The 20,679-nt window shown below is 44.8% G+C and overlaps 1 protein-coding gene across 3 annotated transcripts; it reads left to right on the plus strand.

Moving 5' to 3' along the window:
* Positions 1–10,221: 10,221 nt before the first annotated feature.
* SMN1 (survival of motor neuron 1, telomeric) lies at positions 10,222–20,261 on the plus strand. 3 transcript variants are annotated; one of them, XM_069962831.1, is made up of 9 exons: positions 10,222–10,358; positions 12,411–12,482; positions 13,469–13,597; positions 13,825–14,025; positions 15,536–15,691; positions 15,812–15,883; positions 16,497–16,607; positions 17,849–17,924; positions 19,472–20,261. In XM_069962831.1, exons 1-8 carry the CDS (start codon positions 10,284–10,286, stop codon positions 17,903–17,905), a joined length of 873 nt encoding a protein of 290 aa, XP_069818932.1. In that variant the 5' UTR covers positions 10,222–10,283; the 3' UTR covers positions 17,906–17,924; positions 19,472–20,261. The 3 variants fall into 3 exon arrangements, with proteins under 3 accessions (XP_069818932.1, XP_069818933.1, XP_069818934.1); XM_069962832.1 differs by having other exon boundaries at positions 10,222–10,349; XM_069962833.1 differs by having other exon boundaries at positions 10,223–10,337.
* The last annotated feature ends 418 nt before the right edge of the window (positions 20,262–20,679 follow it).

Genomic DNA, 20,679 nt, shown 5'->3' on the forward strand with positions numbered 1-20,679 from the left:
AAACGCTCGGCCTTTCATTCCCTGTGGCTGCAGAAGTTTGATGCCGGCCTAGAAAAGTCATCTTTACCACGTGAGTAAGGGCCCTATTACACGGAGCGATAATCAGCCAAATCAGGCCGATTATTGCTCCATGTAATAGATACAACAATCAGCCGATGATTGTTGGTTTAGGTTTGGACCTAAAACCGTCGGGCGCCGACCCGGCACTGCAGCTGCCAGGATCAGGAAGCTGCGAAGCACAGGAGGGAAGACCGGGAGCAGGGAGAGGTAAGGTATCCGGTGTTTGGGTACAAGGGCTGCATGGACATCACTAATGATGTCCATACAGCCCTTGCTGCCAGACTATTGGGCCATCTAATAGGTCCAGTAAATGAGTGCCAATTAAGCAGATCGTTTACTAAAATGATCGGGCCGTAGTCGCCCCTTGTAATAGTACCCTAACAGTGAGAAGAAAACAGAAAGGGGGAGACTTGGTGTAGATATACACCTGGTGTAAACTGCCCACAGCAACCAATCACAGCTCAGCTTTCAGCTCTGGTAGAATATAAGAGGAGCTGTGATTGGTTGCTGTGAGCAGTTTACACCAGGTGTATATCTACACCCTTTCATAAATCTCCCCCAAAGAGAACATCTCCTGTAATCCGCTGGATGTAACTGTAATCACCTATACTTCTTTATAATGCATTGGCACTATATGGTGGGAATATACAGTAGGTTCTATTGGTCTGTGCATTGCAGTATATGTAGTCATGATGTGTACAGATTATTTGGCCCTTGTATAAATCTATTAGTAAGTGCAGAACTGTATTATGCAGATATATACTGTTGTATATACTGTACTACAAATAATTTGGGCAGAGCTGACATTTCTATGGGCACAGGTTTCATAATAAAGCAATATTCAGATGAGGGGGTACAGCTACGCCTATGTTTTACAAGTTGTTTTATAGCAATGCTGTCCTAGCCACAGCCCTGCCTGTACATGTGCGGTGGATACCAAGGGGTGCACTGGGATTTTTGTTATAGTATCTTCTTGAAGAAGTCACATGACACACCTGCGCATTCCCTTCAGAAGTCACATGACACACCGGCGCATCCTCTTCAGCTGCAGCTTTGATCCAACGTCCTAGGACCAATCACCTTTTCGTAGGAATCAGTAATAATTAATCATAATACTATAGTATTATACCAAGAATACAATATTATTACTAATGGTAATGTTATTATAATAATGTAATAAAACAAAAATGTAACTATCAATAATAATAGAAATAGGGCTAGTGATGTAAAATAAATAAAATATATTTCTAATAATAAAATAAAGACAGGCTCAGAGTAACTATAATGGAACCATATTAAAAAAAAATCTAAATAAATGATTTATTCAAATTATAACTTTGTGTCCTTTGTTTTCTTTTTCTGCAATGAAGAAAAATAATTAAGGTTTACTCTGGAGAGTAATGATTTTTTAATTTGTTTAACTTTATTTTATTCATATATTATGTTGCGTTGAGTGGCAGCTGTAAGGGGCGTCACGAACCCCTTGCACACATATGTGGAAACACAGCCTTTCTCTGGGTCTGCATTCAGCCGGAGCACAGGAACCAATCGGTGCAAAAGTTGTGGCTGTAAAGATGTCTGCAAGGCCAAAAGTTTGCCCGAGAATTGTAATTCTATGAACAAGTCCTATAAAATAAGAGCACGCTTTGTCATTGTTATTGTCAGTAAGAAGTGAACAATGCAGCTTAGGGTCCTATTAGACAAAGCGATTTTTAACGATAACCGACTAACAAGAAACAATTGCAAACAAGATTGTTTATCATTAACCTAAAATCGTTCACCATATTACACAGAATAGTCGTTACTACAATCACTACAACGATCGTTTACTCCATCTCATCCCAGCAAATGAAGGAACGGTTTGGAATTACGCTGAATGATTAGTGGACGAATGTGGAATTACAGCGAACGATTAACTATAATTTAAGGGTAAGATCTAAATTAACGATCAACGACACTCAAACGATTTTTCGATAGTTGCCTGCAATTACACAGGACGATTATTGTTTAAATACAAACGATATAACGATTTTCCGCACTATAATTGCCCCCTGTAAAAGGGCCCTAAGTCACATAAAAAAAGACGAAAAAAAATGATCAAAGACTGGGTTAGTGATGTGACGACAAAGGGGTCATAAAACCTCAACCTCCACAAGAGTCGTGGATAGGGAGCACATAAGACAGAGGAGTGACCAAAGCTTGAGGTCAAAGAGTGGGGAACAAACCAGGGCCTAACTGGGCCAAGAGGGAGGGAAGGAAAGAGGAGGCAAAAAGGCCCAGATTGCCAGTCCGTGCACCAACGCGCTACATAACTAAATTTAGGGTCATTAAAAGCTAATAGCACTGAGAGCATCTGCCACCGCCGCTGCTAGTCACAGATTATCTGAAGGAAAGCTGCCCCTGCCAGTCACAGACTACATGAATGAGAGCCACCGCCGCTGCTAGTCACAGATTATCTGAAGGAAAGCTGCCCCTGCCAGTCACAGACTACCTGAATGAGGGATGCTGCCAGTCACAGACTACATGAATGAGGGCCCCTGCCAGTCACAGACTATCTGAATGAGGGCCCCTGCCAGTCACAGACTACCTGAATGAGGGCCCCTGCCAGTCACAGACTACCTGAATGAGGGCCCCTGCCAGTCACAGACTATCTGAATGAGGGCCCCTGCCAGTCACAGACTACCTGAATGAGGGCTGCTGTCAGTCACAGACTACCTGAATGAGGGCCCCTGCCAGTCACAGACTACCTGAATGAGGGCCCCTGCCAGTCACAGACTACCTGAATGAGGGCACCTGCCAGTCACAGACTACCTGAATGAGGGCCCCTGCTAGTCACAGACTACCTGAATGAGGGCCCCTGCCAGTCACAGACTACCTGAATGAGGGCCCCTGCCAGTCACACACTACCTGAATGAGGGCCGCTGTCAGTCACAGACTACCTGAATGAGGGCCCCTGCCAGTCACAGACTACCTGAATGAGGGCCCCTGCCAGTCACAGACTACCTGAATGAGGGCCCCTGCCAGTCACAGACTACCTGAGTGAGGGCCCCTGCCAGTCACAGACTACATGAATGAGGGCTGCTGTCAGTCACAGACTACATGAATGAGGGCCCCTGCCAGTCACAGACTACATGAATGAGGGCTGCTGTCAGTCACAGACTACCTGAATGAGGGCTGCTGTCAGTCACAGACTACATGAATGAGGGCCCCTGCCAGTCACAGACTACATGAATGAGGGCCTCTGCCAGTCAGCAGTGTGAATTCCGCTATAAATTCCTCACCAATTCTGTAGTGTGCACATACCCTTACAAATGGCGCTACTGGTTACCCACAACCTGGCAGGGCACTGCCACACAATATGCAAGGCTTTTGCCAACATGTGGGATATCAGCACAATGCATTGCAGAGCTCTATGGCAGCTCCTGTCTCCGTTCACAACAAAAGAACGCTCAGTCAAGCTGAGCGTCCATGTGTAGGGAGATCGGGAGAGAGAACGTCTGCCCGGAAAAGGTTTGTCCTGCAGCCGTATCTAAAAAGCTGTTCTTTAAAAAAAAAAAAGTCACATGGCTCCTCTCTGATACTGTAATACATCACAACGGGTTTATCATTCACATGATGTGGCCATGCCGACACTACCGATCTACAGCAGATCATCCTTCTCCTGGGTCAGGGCAGCTACGGCTGGGTTCTCACAAGCATAATACGGACGCACTTTTGCTTCCGTATTACGGCCACGTATCCCATCAGGAGCTCAGGGTCACTATCTTAAACGAGCCACCGGGCGGCCACTGACTACGCTGAAAGCCCCGCCCCTGCATGACGCGAGGAGTAGCCCCTCCCAAGTCTAACCTTACATGGAGTTATGTATGCGGGGTTCACCATGACGTAACACGCGCTTTATATAAAAGGTTACGCCCGCTCGCTGGGCTTATAGCTAGAATATTCTGCCGGGTGTGCGGCTGGGAGAGGGCGGCGGTGTACGAGGTTCGGAGCTTGGCTTCTACCTGGGATGGCCCGTAAGCAGTGGCGTAGCTATAGGGGTCGCAGGGGTCGCCATGGCGACCGGGCCCCTACGCTAGGGGGGCCCGCACGGCCCCCCTTGCCACTTCCTCCTGTGCTCCCCCAATCCGGGAGGGGCGGACTGGGCCGGGGGGCATATGCCCCCCGGCCCGGTCCCCCCGTGCAGTTAAATGGCCGCGGCCGCCGGACCTCTTTAAGTTCAGTGAGCTTCCGGGTTGCCGGCCCTGGCCGGAAGCTCACTGATGCAGGATCGCGGCGCCGGGACTTCTCCTCCTCCTCGGCAGCTGACATGTGACGTCATCACGTCACATGTCAGCCGCCGTGCAGTATAGAGGAGAAATCCGGGCGCCGCGATCCTGCATCAGTGAGCTTCCGGCCAGGGCCGGCAACCTGGAAGCTCACTGAACTGAAGAGAAGCTGGCAGGGTGATCAAGGATCCAGGTGAGGTGAGTTTATATATTTATTTTTTCATTTTTTACATAAATGTTGCGATGTGGGGGGCTGCACAAGGGGTTTATACTGGGGGGCTGCACAAGGGGTCTATACTGGGGGGGGCTGCACAAGGGGTCTATACTGGGGGGGCTGCACAAGGGGTCTATACTGGGGGGGCTTCACAAGAGGTCTATACTGGGGGGGCTGCACAAGGGATCTATACTGGGGGGGCTGCACAAGGGGTCTATACTGGGGGGGGCTGCACAAGGGGTCTATACTATGGGAGGGGGGCTACACAGGGGGTCTATACTATGAGAGGGTTACACAGGGGGTCTGTACTGTGGGGGATCTACACAGGGGGTCTATACTGTGGGGGGCTACACAGGGGGTCTATACTGTGGGGGGCTACACAGGGGGTCTATACTGTGGGGGGCTACACAGGGGTCTATACTGTGGGGGGCTACACAGGGGGTCTATACTGTGAGGGGCTACACAGGGGGTCTATACTGTGGGGGGGCTACACAGGGGGTCTATACTATGGGGGGGCTACACAGGGGGTCTATATCTACATTATCTGTACTCAGAGATATCTTTGTGTTGTCTGTGGCGTTACATAGGACTGCAGGTGACCACTACATTATCTGTACTCAGAGATATCACTGTGTTATCTGTGCTGTTACATAGGACTGCAGGTGACTACTACATTATCTGTACTCAGAGATATCACTGTTATCTGTGGTGTTACATAGGACTGCAGGTGACTACTACATTATCTGTACTCAGAGATATCGCTGTGTTATCTGTGGTGTTACATAGGACTGCAGGTGACATCTACTGCATTATTTGTACTCAGAGATATCACTGTGTTATCTGTGCTGTTACATAGGACTGCAGGTGACAGCTACTACATTATCTGTGCTCAGAGGGATATCACTGTGTTATCTGTGATGTTACATAGGACTGCAGGTGACATCTACTACATTATCTGTACTCAGAGATATCACTGTGTTATCTGTGGTGTTACATAGGACTGCAGGTGACATCTACTACATTATCTGTACTCAGAGATATCACTGTGTTATCTGTGGTGTTACATAGGACTGCAGGTGACAGCTACTACATTATCTGTACTCAGAGGGATATCACTGTGTTATCTGTGGTGTTACATAGGACTGCAAGTGATATCAGGTGACTTCTCCAGGTTGCAGAAGTTCAAACTTCATCGTGCCCTGCTGACAGTTTATTATGGGAGTTTTGCAGCATTTGGCTCTTCAGGTTGCAGCACTACAACCCCCATCGTTTCCAACTGGCAGTTGATAATGAGAGTTGTAGTTTTTCAGCTGGAGAGTCAAAGATTGGAATACATTGGTTAGACAATGACACAGTACAGTCCATTCATTATAGGGGGCAGTAGTGCAGTACATGAGGTGGAGGCAGTGACAGGGCATTAGAACATGGTGGCACATTAGAATCATTGGATATAACGTTAGATATGACTTGCCTGATCGGGTGAGATGGGGGGCCCCAAGCTAAAATTTTGCACCAGGGCCCATCAGCCTTTAGCTACGCCCCTGGCTGGAGGTAGAGTCTGGGTGAGGCTGGGCCGCATCAGGTTTTCCACAAGAAAAGCTCTTACAAAAACATTCCAATGTCATCAAATGTTTTTATCTTTTCATCTGTTAAAACCACATATAGTTGCTGACTAGAGAAATGTAACTATTATTATTCAGATTCAAATGTCTCTATTGACAGTTCCTTAACATTTAACTTCCTGAACATGAATGGAACACACATACACTGCCTGACCCCCACCACACACACACATACACTGCCTGACCCCCCCCCCACACACACACACACACATACACTACCTGACCCCCACCCCACAAACACACTGCCTGACCCCACACCACACACACACATCTTTTGCATTAAAGGGGTTGTCCGGCGATAAAAAATTATTCACAGAATAACACACATTACAAAGTTATACAACTTTGTAATGTATGTTATGTCTGTGAATGGCCCCCTTCCCCGTGTTTCCCCCCACCCACGCTAGACCCGGAAGTGTGGTGCATTATACTCACCGCATGTCGTGTCGTCCACGGTCTCCGATCGTCAGCAGTGACGTCTTCTTCGTGAGTCCGGCGGATCTTCCCGAGTGCCGGCCGCCCTCTGCAGCGTCATCCGAAGCTCAGCCGCGATTGGCTGAGCATAACTGTGCTCAGCCAATCGCGGCTGAGCGGCTGATGACGCGGCCACGTCATCAGCTGCTCAGCCACGATTGGCTGAGCACAGTTATGCTCAGCCAATCGCGGCTGAGCTTCGGATGACGCTGCAGAGGGCGGCCAGCACTCGGGAAGATCCGCTGGCCTCCCGAAGAAGACGTCACTGCTGAGGATCGGAGACCGTGGTCGGCACGTGACAGGTAATGTATAGCGCACCACACTTCCGGGTACACGGGTGGGGGTGGTGGGACACGGGGAAGGGGGCCATTCACAGACATAACATACATTACAAAGTTGTATAACTTTGTAATGTGTGTTATTCTGTGAATAATTTTTTTCGCCGGACAACCCCTTTAAAGGGGTACAACAGGCTGGGGGCCCCCATCCGGGAGTACCCCTCCAAGGAACCAGCAGGCCAAGTGTCTATTCCCCTCCCCCCCTGAGGCCTCCCCCATGTCTCCTCTCGGGCCTCCCCCTTCTCCCCTCAGGCATCCTACCTCCCCCCCGGCCTCCACATCCCGGGCGCGGCGGTCTCCTCACCTCGGGTAGCAGCGGCAGCCTCACACACCGCCCACCCAACGTAGCGCCCGGACGTCCTTGTCCAATCAAATCAGCGCAGGGAGGGAGCGTGGAGCCGCTGCGGCCGGCTGTGCTGCACGCATCCAATCAACGTGTACGCAACAGCCGGCCACAGCGGCTCTATGCTCCCTCGCTGCGCTGATTTGATTGGACAAGGACGTCCGGGCGTTTCGTCGGGTGGGCGGTGTGTGAGGCGGAGGGGCAGCCGCGGTGACCTGCGAGCCAAATGCGGCCATCAAAAAAGCCGCATCTGGCTCGCAAGATGCTGGGGGGGAAAACGATTTGGGGCAGCAGGCATTTAATCCGGGGCTGGGCTGCACTTACAGTAAAATTACCATTGAGGTGGGGGCCGCAAACTAGTGTCCTGAGGGCCGCAGTTTGAGACCCCTGAGTTAGAGAAAAACTGTCTCTTGTAATAGACACAGGCGGACAATGTACAGGAAGTGGGGACAGCGTTTATTGAGTGCTATCTGTAAGAGAGAGTGACAGCCTGGGCTGTGTATCTACATACTGAGCTGTCTGACAGCTGGAGAAGATCTACACTGTTCTTAATAGGCTGGGTTCACACTATGTATATTTGAGGCTGTATTTGTGAGGCTGTATAGCAACCAAAACCAGGAGTGGATTGAAAACACAGAAAGGCTCTGTTCACATAATGTTGTAATTGAGTGGATGGCCGTCATTTAATGGCAAATATTTGCTGTTATTTTAAAACAACGGCTGTGGTATTGAAATAATGGCCGTTATTTACTGTTATATGGCGGCCATCCACTCAATTTCACCATTGTGTGAACAGATCCTTTCTGTGTTTTCAATCCACTCCTGGTTTTGGTTGCTATGAGGACCTGACATGAGGACCAAATACAGCCTCAAATATACATAGTGTGAACCCAGCCGGGGGCTGGGTTCACACTATGTATATTTGAGGCTGTATTTGGTCCTCATGTCAGGTCCTCATAGCAACCAAAACCAGGAGTGGATTGAAAACACAGAAAGGATCTGTTCACACAATGGTGAAATTGAGTGGATGGCCGCCATATAACAGTAAATAACGGCCATTATTTCAATACCACAGCCGTTGTTTTAAAATAACAGCAAATATTTGCCATTAAATGACGGCCATCCACTCAATTACAACATTATGTGAACAGAGCCTTTCTGTGTTTTCAATCCACTCCTGGTTTTGGTTGCTATACAGCCTCACAAATACAGCCTCAAATATACATAGTGTGAACCCAGCCTGGCCCAAGGTAAATAGAGGCTTCTTACTCCTCTCTGTGACTGAGGGGGGATGTCCTGCCCCAGTCAGTGATTGGCTAAGCGGGCAATCGGCTTGGTCGCTGATATTGTAGCTGAAAGAGCTGCAGGAGGCCGGCAGGGTCATCTGGGCCCGGAAGTGGTGATACCAGGATTTATAAGTATAATTGGTTTATTATGTTCCCACAACTCCCTGCCTTTCTTTTTTTTAATTAGTATTACTTTATGTGACATCCCCTTCAAGGGGTATTCTCCTCAGGTAAAATACATGTTAAGGCACCCCCCCCCCCCCCCTCCAGGACACTAACAATTCACTCCATATTTATTTCAGTCTCCTTCCCCCAGTTCTGAGCTGCTGCTTTCTGCTGAAGACACAAAAAACTGTAAGCCGTCTCTCCCCTCTGAGAGTGCTCACGTAAACTGTCCCTGGACAGCTGTTTTTGCAGTATGTAATACAGGGAGGGGTTAATTTTACGTTAAAGTGATTTCAGAGTGCATATACAGCCCAGGGAGGCTGTTTACATGAGCCCTTTTAGAAGGGAGGGTAGAGACAGCTTACACAGTTTTCTGTGTCTTCAGCGGAAAGCAAAAGTTTAAAACTGGGGGAAGGAGACTGAAAAGGTAATAACAAGTATGGAATGAATTGTTAGTGTCCTGGAGGGGGGTGATCCAGCATGAATTTTACCAAAGGGGGAAAACCCCTTTAACATTACAGTTTTTTGGGTCTTTGTAGCAGTACAAGTCAGCATCAAGCAGCCAGGGGGCAGAGACTTGTACATTACTGAAACACTGCTATCCCTGCTCCCCTCCTTGGGGTATTGGCTGGGTCTGCTGTTATGGTGGTTTTACACGGAACGATGTATCGTTTGCACGATAACGGTCGAATTCGAACGATAATCGTACGTGTAAACGCAGCGAACGATCAAGCGACGAGCGAGAAATCGTTCATTTTGATCTTTCAACAAGTTCTCAAATCGTCGTTGATCGTTCGCAAAAAATTCGCAGATCGTTCCGTGTAAACAGTCTTTCAACGATTTCCCCTATGTGTGAGATAGGCTTAAGTTCCGTCTAATAGCCGATCGTTATAAAAAAAAAATTGTTCATTCAAAATCGTTAATCATGCGATTGGGCGAATTATCGCTCCGTGTAAAACCACCATTAGACACAATAGACAATGTGACTCCATCACATCAGGGCAGAAGGAGCAGTGCTTTGGCCTCCACATTATGGGCTCCCCGCCGGGCACATGGTCATGGACTTCTCCTCTATAGCGTTTCCTGGCAGCCATGGCCTATGCTCCTGATGTATCCAGCTTCCAGGATGTCTCAGCACTAAGCCAGGCACCATGACAGGAAGCAGTATTACATGAAGACACAACTACTGTATATAACTAGAGTCTATTGGGGGAGCTCAGCCATTGTAAAACCACAACACCCATCATTTCCTAAAAAAGGGACCTTATGGGAGTTGTAGTTTTTTCTTTAACAGCTGGAGAGCCTCAGGTTGGAGAACAGGGCTATACACCCTGCACACTTCATTGTAAACGTTGTGCACTCAGTACACGCAGAATGATGAGCAGAGGTTCCAGCAGGGGGCGCTGAGCAGGAATCTCCTTAGCTGCCGCATCCAAGGCTCAGTGGTGATGACGTAGGACGGAGGCCTTAGTGGGTCAATCAGCAGCGTAGTGTGTGTGTCTACGGCGTGTCTATGGCAGGGCTGGAGGAGAGTGGGGAGATCTTGTTCCGGCGCGGAGCCGGTCAGGTACCGAGCACCGTAAGACTTGTAAGCAGTGTGTGACCGGGGGGGAGCAGGACATGGCTTCTCTATAGACAGCACTGATTACTGCCATGGGAAGTAACAGGGATCCTCGAGCTCCGGCCAGCGCTCGGTGTCGGGAGGGCATGCTGGGATTTGTAGTGCTATCCGTATACTTTGGTTTCTCTGTGTTGGTCACTATGGCTTCCCGCTACAATTACCCTTTACTATAAAATAGCGATCCCCTGAGGCTCGGTGCACTGGGTCCAGACAGCGGCCCCTGCTCCTCATTCACTTATACTGGTGGTCTCCAGGCTGTCATTGTGCTGACAGCGGGAATAGCGCCACCTTGTGGTACTTATCCCGCGAGAAGGGGCATAACTCTAGGGAGGCACTGCAGTGTGACCAGAGCCTTACAGTCCAATGTGTGGTATTACAGTCTGGTGTGGATAACACCATGTGCTGACAATGGCAGCTGTAACTGGCTGCCATATATTAGGGTGTGACTGGCCCTTTTCGATGGTGATGTATTGGAAGTGGGATATATGGCGAGAGTTTCTCCAGAGGGTGTTCCCAGTATACAGTGGTTATAGATAGAGATGAGCGAACCTGGAGCATGCTCGAGTCCATCCGAACCCAAACTTTCGGCATTTGATTAGTAGTGGCTGCTGAAGTTGGATAAAGCCCTAAGGCTATGTGGAAAACATGGATATAGTCATTGGCTGTATCCATGTTTTCCAGACAACCTTAGAGCTTTATCCAAGTTCAGCAGCCCCCGCTAATCAAATGCCAAACGTTCGTGTTCGCATGGACTCGAACCAGAACCCGGTTCACTCATCTCTAGTTATAACCTACCGATAATGGGGAAGCCGGGACAGTGGTGGCAAGGCTCATTGGTGTGCATGGGCAGTGAAGGCTGCCCCCATCCCACAGAGGAGCTAGTGTGGGGAATAAATAAAACAATGTTGTGTTCCTTGGCGCTCAAACCCCGAACTTGAGCACAGTCACTCCACTAATAAAGAGGCAGAGAATCCACCATTGTTGTAAGATTATTAGGGTCCTTTTACACACAAAGATATCTTAACAGATTTCTAAAGCCAAAGTCAGGAACAGACTATAAATAGGTCATAAAGGAAAGACTGAGATTTCTCCTATTTTCAAATCTCCCACCTAAACATTGCTGCAGAATACACCTCTCAGGTATGCGGTATTCCCTAATGGCAGTGACCTCGTTCAGCAGGATAAGGCCCAGACCACACTGCAAAAATCGTTCAGGAATGAGAAAACAAATAGTGGTCCAGTCCTCAAACCAGTCAGGCATCTGTGGAACAGATCCACAGGGGGCACACCTCACAGGTCTTAAAGGGAATCTGTCAAATGAGCTGTCTGTTATGTCAGTACGGCTTGCTGTAAAGCATATCATTATGTGCCAGGGGTAGGAAACCTTGGCTCTCCAGCTGTTGCAAAACTGCAACTCCCATCATGCCTGGACAGCCAAAGCTTTAGCTTTGGCTGTCCAGGCATGATGGGAGTTGTAGTTTTGCAGCAGCTAGAAAGCCAAGGTTCCCTACCCCTGCTCTATGCTGTTAAAAAAGTCTCAGGCAAGATGGTTTCCTTATTAATAATGTACTACGAATAAATTACAATCAGAAGATTAAAACAGATCAGTAAAAAAAGACAATTCTAGGCAACACATTCACTTTAAAGAGGAACTCCGTCAAAAAACGCTTCCTTTCAAATCAGCTAATGTCTGAAAGTTATATAGATAGTAAATTACATCTATTTAAAAAAACAACAACTCAAGCCTTCCAGTACTTATCGAAGATTTGCCACTACTTGAGATGTTTAAATATAAGTAAATTACAAATCTATAAAAATTTACGGCTCAGGACTGTATTGGCAATGAAAGGGTGAACATATTCTAAGGGTGGTTCTAAGGTTATGATAGCTGTCCTGTAATATTTCCATGTGTAATAAGATTTATGTACAAGAAATAACTATAGATTTACCTAAAGAGAGAAGTTGATGCTAAGAAGGAATTTGTGATCAGAGGTTAAGTTTTATCTGTCTTCTTAACAGAGCGATGATTCCGATATCTGGGATGATACAGCGCTGATCAAAGCCTATGACAAAGCGGTATCATCATTCAAGGTTTGTTCTCTGCACTGTGTTATATGGAACTTTCTGACTTTGGCAAGTGATGCTATGTTTATTACTAGAGATGAGCGAACCTGGAGCATGCTCGAGTCCATCCGAACCCGAACGTTCGGCATTTGATTAGCGGTGGCTGCTGAAGTTGGATAAAGCCCTAAGGCTATGTGGAAATCATGGATATAGTCATTGGCTGTATCCATGTTTTCCAGACAACCTTAGAGCTTTATCCAACTTCAGCAGCCCCCGCTAATCAAATGCCGAACGATCGGGTTCGGATGGACTCGAGCATGCTCTAGGTTCGCTCATCTTTATTTATTACGTTACATAGGGCATTTGTGGATATAAGGGAATCTATACAATACTGTTTAGAATATGAATGTATATATAGATAGATAGATAGATAGAAAGATAGAGAGATAGATATATATATAGAGATATGTAATAATTGTTTAAAGGAGAAACCCAAGTACAGGCTTTTTCCCCCCCTGGCCACTTACTGGTCTAAAGAGGGGACTTGGGACGTGATGTTCCAAGCCTGCTCAGCCAGTCAGCGGCTGTAGTGGGATCCCGTCTCTGTCGCTGACTGGCATGACACATCATGTCCCAAATCCCACTTAGACCTAGAGGGGCCAGAGCAGAGGACCGGACCCCAATGCTGGAGCCGTGTAGTTGGGTGCATGTTTTTTTCACTCACCTCTTCCCCAGCACTTTTGGGGGGGGGGGGGGGGGGGAGTTTGTACCCGGGCTTCCTCTTTAAGTGATGTCAGTGGATTTTTATTTAAAGAGAAGCCTTGCTAGTAAACAGAATGTGAGACATCTGCGAGAGGAGTCAAACTCAGGCCCTCCAGCTGTTGCAAAACTACAAATCCCACCATGATGGGAATTGTAGTTTTGTAACAGCTGGAGGGCCTGAGTTTGACACGTGTGATCTAGACTTATGGTAATATGTTCTGTGATGAGAATAATCTATCCTGTCCCTTCAGAAAGCCCTAAGGAATGGAGGAGACTGCACTATGGAGCCTGTGTCACCAGAGAAGAATACAAAGACAAAAAGGAAAAATAACAAGAAAAACAGGAGCCGGAAGAAAAACAGTGCTGCTCCTCTAAAGAAGGTAGGGATCTTATTCACAGACCTGTTTATAGAGAGAGATAGTATTGCTGCTAAATTATGGACATTCCTAACTATAAGACACCTACAGGTACACCTATGTATTTATATACCTATTCCTGTCTTACCCAGTTATCCCCTATCCACAGGATAACTAACTGATCGGGGAGGGGGGAAGTATTTGACATCCTGTCTGTATGGTCTTATTCATATTTACCTGCTTTATTGTAGTGGAGAGTTGGAGAGTCGTGTAATGCTGTCTGGTCAGAGGATGGTAACCTGTATCCTGCCACCATCTCTTCTATTGATGCCAAACGAGGGACTTGTATAGTCACATATACCGGCTATGGGAATACTGAGGAGCAAAGTTTGGCTGATTTGCGTTTCCCAGACAGTTCAGAAGGAGATAGTGACCCAAGAGATCCGGAACAGGTAAGAATGTACATACTTCATTGTACATATTTATTGGAATTAATGCCCAAGCACATCCTAATAAAACTAGAGCCTTGTTTGCTCTTGTTAAAGTGTCACTGTCGTGAATTTTTTTTTTGCAGAGATCAATAGTCCAGGCGATTTTAAGAAACTTTGTAATTGGGTTTATTTTTTTTTTTTAAATTTAAATTTTTATTGTATTTTAACAGTTTTTAACAACAAAGGGCCTGTACTGAGCCCATATAGTAAACAAATTCAATAAACATCAATAATATTATCCGAAAAATGCATTTTTATCATGAAAAAGCAGTTTGAAGCTCTCCCCCCTGTCTTCATTGTTCTCCTATGGAGAGAGCTAAAGAAAAGACCAAAACAGGACAACAAAGAGTTAATCTACAAATCCCTCACGGGATATCTGCTGTGACAGTCACCAGTGACCTGTCTGAGCTCGGATTACAGCTGTCACCCAGCTCCGTGCCTGTAATCCTCTGTTATCTGCTTTCTGCTGCCGGCTAACTCCCTCCTTCCTCCTCCCCCCTCCCCTCTCCCTAGAACAGACAGGGTACGACTCCTGCAACAAGTCACAATTTTCAGATTTTTCAGAGTGGATGAAAAAGAGGAAGGAGGGGGGGACCTGGAAAAAGGCTTTTTACATGCAGATAATGGCAGATTTGGCTAATAAACCCAATTACAAAGTTTCTTAAAATCGCCTGGACTATTGATTTCTGCAAAAAAAAAAAAAAAATACGACAGTGACTCTTTAAAAAAGAAAAACAGAATGGATCCCATTAGTCTTGGTTTACATCAGGTGACTGGCCTCCATTTGACCTATATACCCCTCCAATGTATGCAGTGCAGCGGGATCAGTAACCCTTAGGTTTCCATGTTAAAATAAAGTATATGACTTTCTTTTAGCTGGATCCTGTTTTATGGAATAGTGTAGGCCATTATGTGGTTTCAGTCATTCACTTTTTGTTATGTATTCTGGCACAAGTGCGGCCAATTTTTTGGTTAACACAATTTTGGAAATACGCAGCATGTACATTGAGAGCTTTTCCCAGCATACTATCTGGAGGCCAGTGTGAACACAACTTTGATGGGATTTGTCAAGAGATACAAGCATTACTCTGACACAGCCTTGTAAATGTGCTCTTGTTCCGCATGCAAATGGCAAAGCTTTGTCTACAAAGCCTGTATGGTCGCACACAGTCTCCACACTTTCATATTGGAAAGTTGTAGATGATCTATCTGCAGCAACGTTTCCTCCCCTGGATTTAAAGCTTCAAGAAGAAACTTTCACCATGGTACTTGCCTTGCAGTTTGCGACAACATTTAGAAATGTATTGTCGTCTGTCTACAGCAGATAATCACTCATATAAAATTCTGGGTCACTGATAGGAGTCTGCAGTGATCTAATTCTATATAAAAGATTTTGTATTAATATCATAAAGGTCTGCAGTGAAATCTGTAAGTATCTTTGGTTAGTCTCTCACTTATTGTTCCTTTGAAGGACGTGAATGGAGATGAACATTCTACTGATGAAAGTGACAAGTCCTCCGGAGCTTCTGATGACAGGAATCAGCACAAAGCAGCCGCACCAAAGTCCTCCCACTGGAATCCTCCCTTCCTGCCAGCTGCCCCCCCATTTATACCTGGGTTTGGACAGGTAAAGAAATAAATGGTTTAGACAGTTGTAGATGGATTACAGGAAGGCTAATGTAATGAAGACTTGCTATTTTATGTTCCTTGCAGAAATATTAATAGTGGATATCTTATGTATTTACAGCATGGGGAGAAGTCTAGTCAAGCACATCCCTTTCTTCCTGGATGGCCACCATCATTTCCTCATGGTCCTCCTGTAAGTTATCTTGTTGCACTACTCAGGAGATAGAGCCTCATTTATTAATAATGAAAATAGGACCATCATTTGTGGTGCCGCACAAGTAAAGTGTGAGCACAGATGTAGAGGAATGTGGTACTGTTAAGTGGCTTTCCATGGAAGCAGTTCCAGCAACATTTTCTAGGCAGTCCTTAAAGGGGTTATACCAGGATAGACACATCACTATTTACATGTTAGGTAATAAGTGTCTGATAGATGGCAAACTGATTGCTGGCACCCTTACCAGTCGACAATGTAGATTGCTGCTCCATTTAAAGTGGTTATCCAGCGTTAGAAAAACATGGCCACTTTCCTTAAGAGACAGCACGTCTCTTATCTCCAGTTTGAGTCCGGTTTTGCAATTTTACGTTCTATTAAATTGAATGGAGCTTAATTGCAAACCGCACCTGAACTGGAGGCAAGAGTGGTGCTGTCTCTGGAAGAAAGTGGCCCTGTTTTTCTAATGCTGGATAACCCCTGTCTGTCTGAATTACAGTTTGACAGTAGATGATTTTTAACAAAAATGGTTGCATGCACATACAATGTGAGGAAGCTGATACATTATCACTAAACATTTGATTCGTGTGTGTAGCTGATCCCTCCTCCACCTCCTATGGGCCCGGATATTGCTGAAGATGATGAAGCTTTAGGAAGCATGTTGATTGCCTGGTACATGAGTGGCTACCATACTGGTTACTACCTGGTAAGTGGAATCACTTTACTCTTATTACTTACCTGGCAAAAACTGATGCTGGCACCTAGATGGACGATGCATTTTTAGGATGTATTAACTCCTTATTTTTATGTTTTTTTTCTGAAAAAAGGTCAAAAAACAGGAAGTGCCGTGTTTTCCATGACAACTAAAAAAATGATTAATGTAAATTGCAAATATGCTTTATATCACATCTACTGTTGATTTTTAGATTTTGAAAGTTAAACTGACATTGACACTTTAAAGGGACTCTGTCATCTCCAACCCACCCTTCTTAAAACCCTAAACTAAAGTCATCTGTAAGTAGAATAAAGGATGCTGATTCCAAATCTGTAATTTGTAGCTTTCTATTCCTTTGCATGTGACCATTGTAAGCCTACACACTGGGCATGTTGATGCATAGAGAGGACTACTAGCTTAAAAATATAATGGAGAGGACTACTTAGACTCCTTCATCTGTGGGCTTATAGCAAAGGAATGGAAGAACATAGAAAAATACAAATTGCAGATATAGAATCAATGTTGTATACTCTACTGATGTATAATCTACTGATAAGTTTAGCGGGTGTTTTGGAGGTGACAGAGTCCCTTTAAGAAAGGAGAATCTGAACCAGTCACCAGGCACCTATATCCACTGTCATGCTATGTGTGTGTGTGGTTATACTCTTTAGGCTTTACTCACAACATATTGTGGGGTTTGTTGCCTGTATACATTGTAATGCTGGCAAAAAGTTATTCCAATGTATGCTTTTTTTACCCACTGTGTCACCCACAGACTTTAATAGACCAAATGTAGCATAGTAATAACTACATTTGATTGGAATCATAGTAATTTAATGTTTGGTCTATTTAAAGTGTTAGTGTCCTTTATATAAAGTTTTGACACATCCAGATATGTCAGAAGTTTACATTATTCTAGGTCTGAGTCCTGAGACGCTGGCCGGCCACCTGATCTGACGTTGCTGCTTGCTTTCCCCCAGCTATAGCTCATGATCGTAGTGGCTCTGGGGGCTAAGTAATCTGGTGCAAGCTAAACTTATGTCTGGATAACAAGTTTATATGAATGACCGTAATTACTTTCTTTAGGGTGTTCTGCAATATGAAAGCACTAAAGTGTGGTGTAAATTGAGCCTTAGGGTTTCAGTCGAATTTAGTTTCTGCAACCCAGTATGTATGCATAAGATATAGAAAAAGTCAGAGCTCTGGTTATATAACATTTCACCATCTTTTAGGGTTTAAAGCAGAGTCGAATGGAAGCTTCATATGGAAAGTATTCACATCCCAAATAAATGTAGCGAACAGCAACATGTAAGTATTACAATATATAGATGTTGTCCATTATTCATCAGTGGTCTCCTGTCAACCCCTAAAGATCCTTTTATACGTACAGCTAAAATGCTCAAGGAATTAGTGATCGTGAAACGACAATTTAGCCTTTCAAGCCATTGGCATTTACACAAAGAGAGATTTTTTTTTTTTTCTTTCGACTGTTTAGACGAACAGATCTGCAGCCAATTGATAAACTACCAATAATTTAGAACATGTTGAAAAACAGCGATTTAACAATTTATCACTAGGTTTTAGTCGTTATTGTGAGTTTTTGCCCAATAATCGCTCCGTGTAAAAGGACTATTAGAATACAATAAATGCATTTATGCATTTCTGGAACCTTTTTATTTATCTTATAAGTTGTGATTGATGATCATTGAACATTGAAACCTAGAAGAGGCTACCAGGACCCCAACATTAGTGCAGAGACCAATGGTCACCATTCATTGTAGCAGCAGTATTTGTACTGTACTGAACATTATGCTGAGACTTACTGCATTAAAGGGGGTTGTCTTTTCTTATTCAAATGAAAGCTGGTGAAATATGGCTATCCTCACTGGGCAAAACTGCTTTTAGCTTGATATTTCCTTTGCTAGGGAAACAGAGCTGCATCTGCCAGAATGGGAGACACACATAAACATCTAATAGGGCATTTAGACAGGAAATGTTCTCATGGGGGAACTCCTTTAACATTGGCGCAAGGAGTTTTGTGTCTGCAGTCTTCATTCTTTAAATTTACAGGCACCTGGATATTCAGGTGGCAACCCGATTCTAGTAAGACTTGTCGGCTGTAGATGTGTCCCCCCCTATTATACATGCTGGATGTGAAGTCTTGGGGGGGGGGGGGAGATTTATGAAAGGGTGTAAATATACACCTAGTGTAAACTGCCCACAGCAACCAATCACAGCTTACCAGAGCTGAAAGCTGAGCTGTGATTACACCAGGTGTATATTAACACCCTTTCATAAATCTCCCCCTGGGTGTTTAGAGGTGTAGATTTGCTGTGGAAACTCTTCTTTCTCTGTAAAATGCTTTGTATGGGTTTTGATCCATATGAACAGCCTGAGTGAGCTGACATCATAGGATGCTTTTATCCCATCCATTTTTTTATCTGCAGTATACAGCCCCCCTTTCCCCGGACCTTGGGCCCATTTGTATAATTTATGGGGTTACATTACAAAACCTATACCAAAATATCTTCAAAAAGATATGTTTTATAATGTGGTTTATCCACATGCTAGTGACATGTTGGATTTGTTGACTCCATATATCACATGATCAGCTGACACCATTGTATAATGCTATATGTTTCCTGTGAGGGTGCTTAAGGGGAATTGAACCCTTGGTATCAAGTGCCCCCATAGAGTATAAAACCATTGGGCACTCTGTGATCAGTTCCCCAAAACAGAGAGCCCCTCATATAAAGGTCATATTAAATGTCATAAAGGTATATGTTTTATATGTTTTCTCCGTCTGTCATTGCTTCTATGATGTTATAATTTCTTTTTCTTTTTTTCCCTCACAGCTGGCATCTCTCCCAGGGAGAGGACAGGACTGTCAGTGACAAGAAGACTAGCCTTTTGTTTCCTTTTTGCATTATCGTTCCCGTCTGACATAGTTGTCACCAGATGTTAGTCTGTACTATAGGTTTATGAAGGCATCTTGTATAACTTCTCTCTGTCCTTTCTGTAATCTTTTAAGATGCTGCAAATAAACTATATTATAATGCATTTAATAATTTCACAACATTTGTATAATAACCATGATGTGAATCCAGCCGACCAAAAGGAAACAAAAGTATAATAAACAACGAATAAAGTTAGGGGAAGGCCCAAGGACAGACTTATCTTCTATAAGGTATAATGGTTCCAGAGCCAATATCAGATTACTGACTGTCATGTGAAGTTAGATCTAATGGTTCCCATCAGACAGTTGGAGCAGTGAATAGCTGTAGCTTGCCCTCATAGGGTACAATGGAAAGCTATTACAGATGTCAGGTGAGCATACCCCTAACCTAAGCATGTGATATATATAATATCTCCGGCTTTGTATGGTTCATATCTATGAAATTCTCATTTTAAAGAAATCATTGCACTTATATTCCCAGACCCTTTTCAGGAGTCTACCTTACTTTGTGTGCAGTGTTGGAGTACATAGGTTTTGTTCGTGAAGGGGGGAGGGGTATGGGGGTGGACTCTTGCCATGTTAAATGTATTTGATTAATTTCTGTAAAGCTCTTAGCATTTCTTTAAAATGTTTTCAGTTTGCGAAATAGTTTTTCTAATAAAATGAAAACACTTGTCTCTTGTATAACATGCTTTGTATAATGTGGTGTTTTTTTGTTTTGTTTTTTAATTGTGGTTTCTGGGAAATATATAACTCTGTCCTGCCTCCCAATGCGGTAAACCAATAAACAAGCCCATACTTCCCTTGCTGTAGCTTAGTACTGTCCGTGTCCCATGAGATGTACTATTTTACTTCCACTAGGAAACGGCAGCATATTGTATGTACTTTGAGGATCTGGTTGGTTTATACTGACTGTGAATAATAATCAGATATATTGTCAGGAATCTTCAGTGCCTGGTGTTTGCTTTTGTGTGCCACACCCGATTTGCTTCTCAGCTTCCGGCAATGCAGGAGTTAAGCTGAGAAGCTTTTGGACTTGATTATGCACCTGTCTTGTCTCTGTGGTTTCTCTGCCTGTCTGTAACCTGGTAGATCAGAGCGCCGGTC

The sequence above is a fragment of the Dendropsophus ebraccatus genome, chromosome 3 (assembly GCF_027789765.1).
Source record: "Dendropsophus ebraccatus isolate aDenEbr1 chromosome 3, aDenEbr1.pat, whole genome shotgun sequence".
Lineage (NCBI taxonomy): Eukaryota > Metazoa > Chordata > Amphibia > Anura > Hylidae > Dendropsophus > Dendropsophus ebraccatus.

Coding starts and splice junctions, on each gene's coding strand:
- SMN1 (XM_069962831.1), top strand. CDS start 10,284: ATGGCAGGGCTGGAGGAGAGTGGGGAGATCTTGTTCCGGCGCGGAGCC. Junction 14,026..15,535: donor ACCCAAGAGATCCGGAACAG/GTAAGAATGTAC, acceptor GTTCCTTTGAAG/GACGTGAATGGAGATGAACA. Junction 16,608..17,848: donor ACCATACTGGTTACTACCTG/GTAAGTGGAATC, acceptor ACCATCTTTTAG/GGTTTAAAGCAGAGTCGAAT.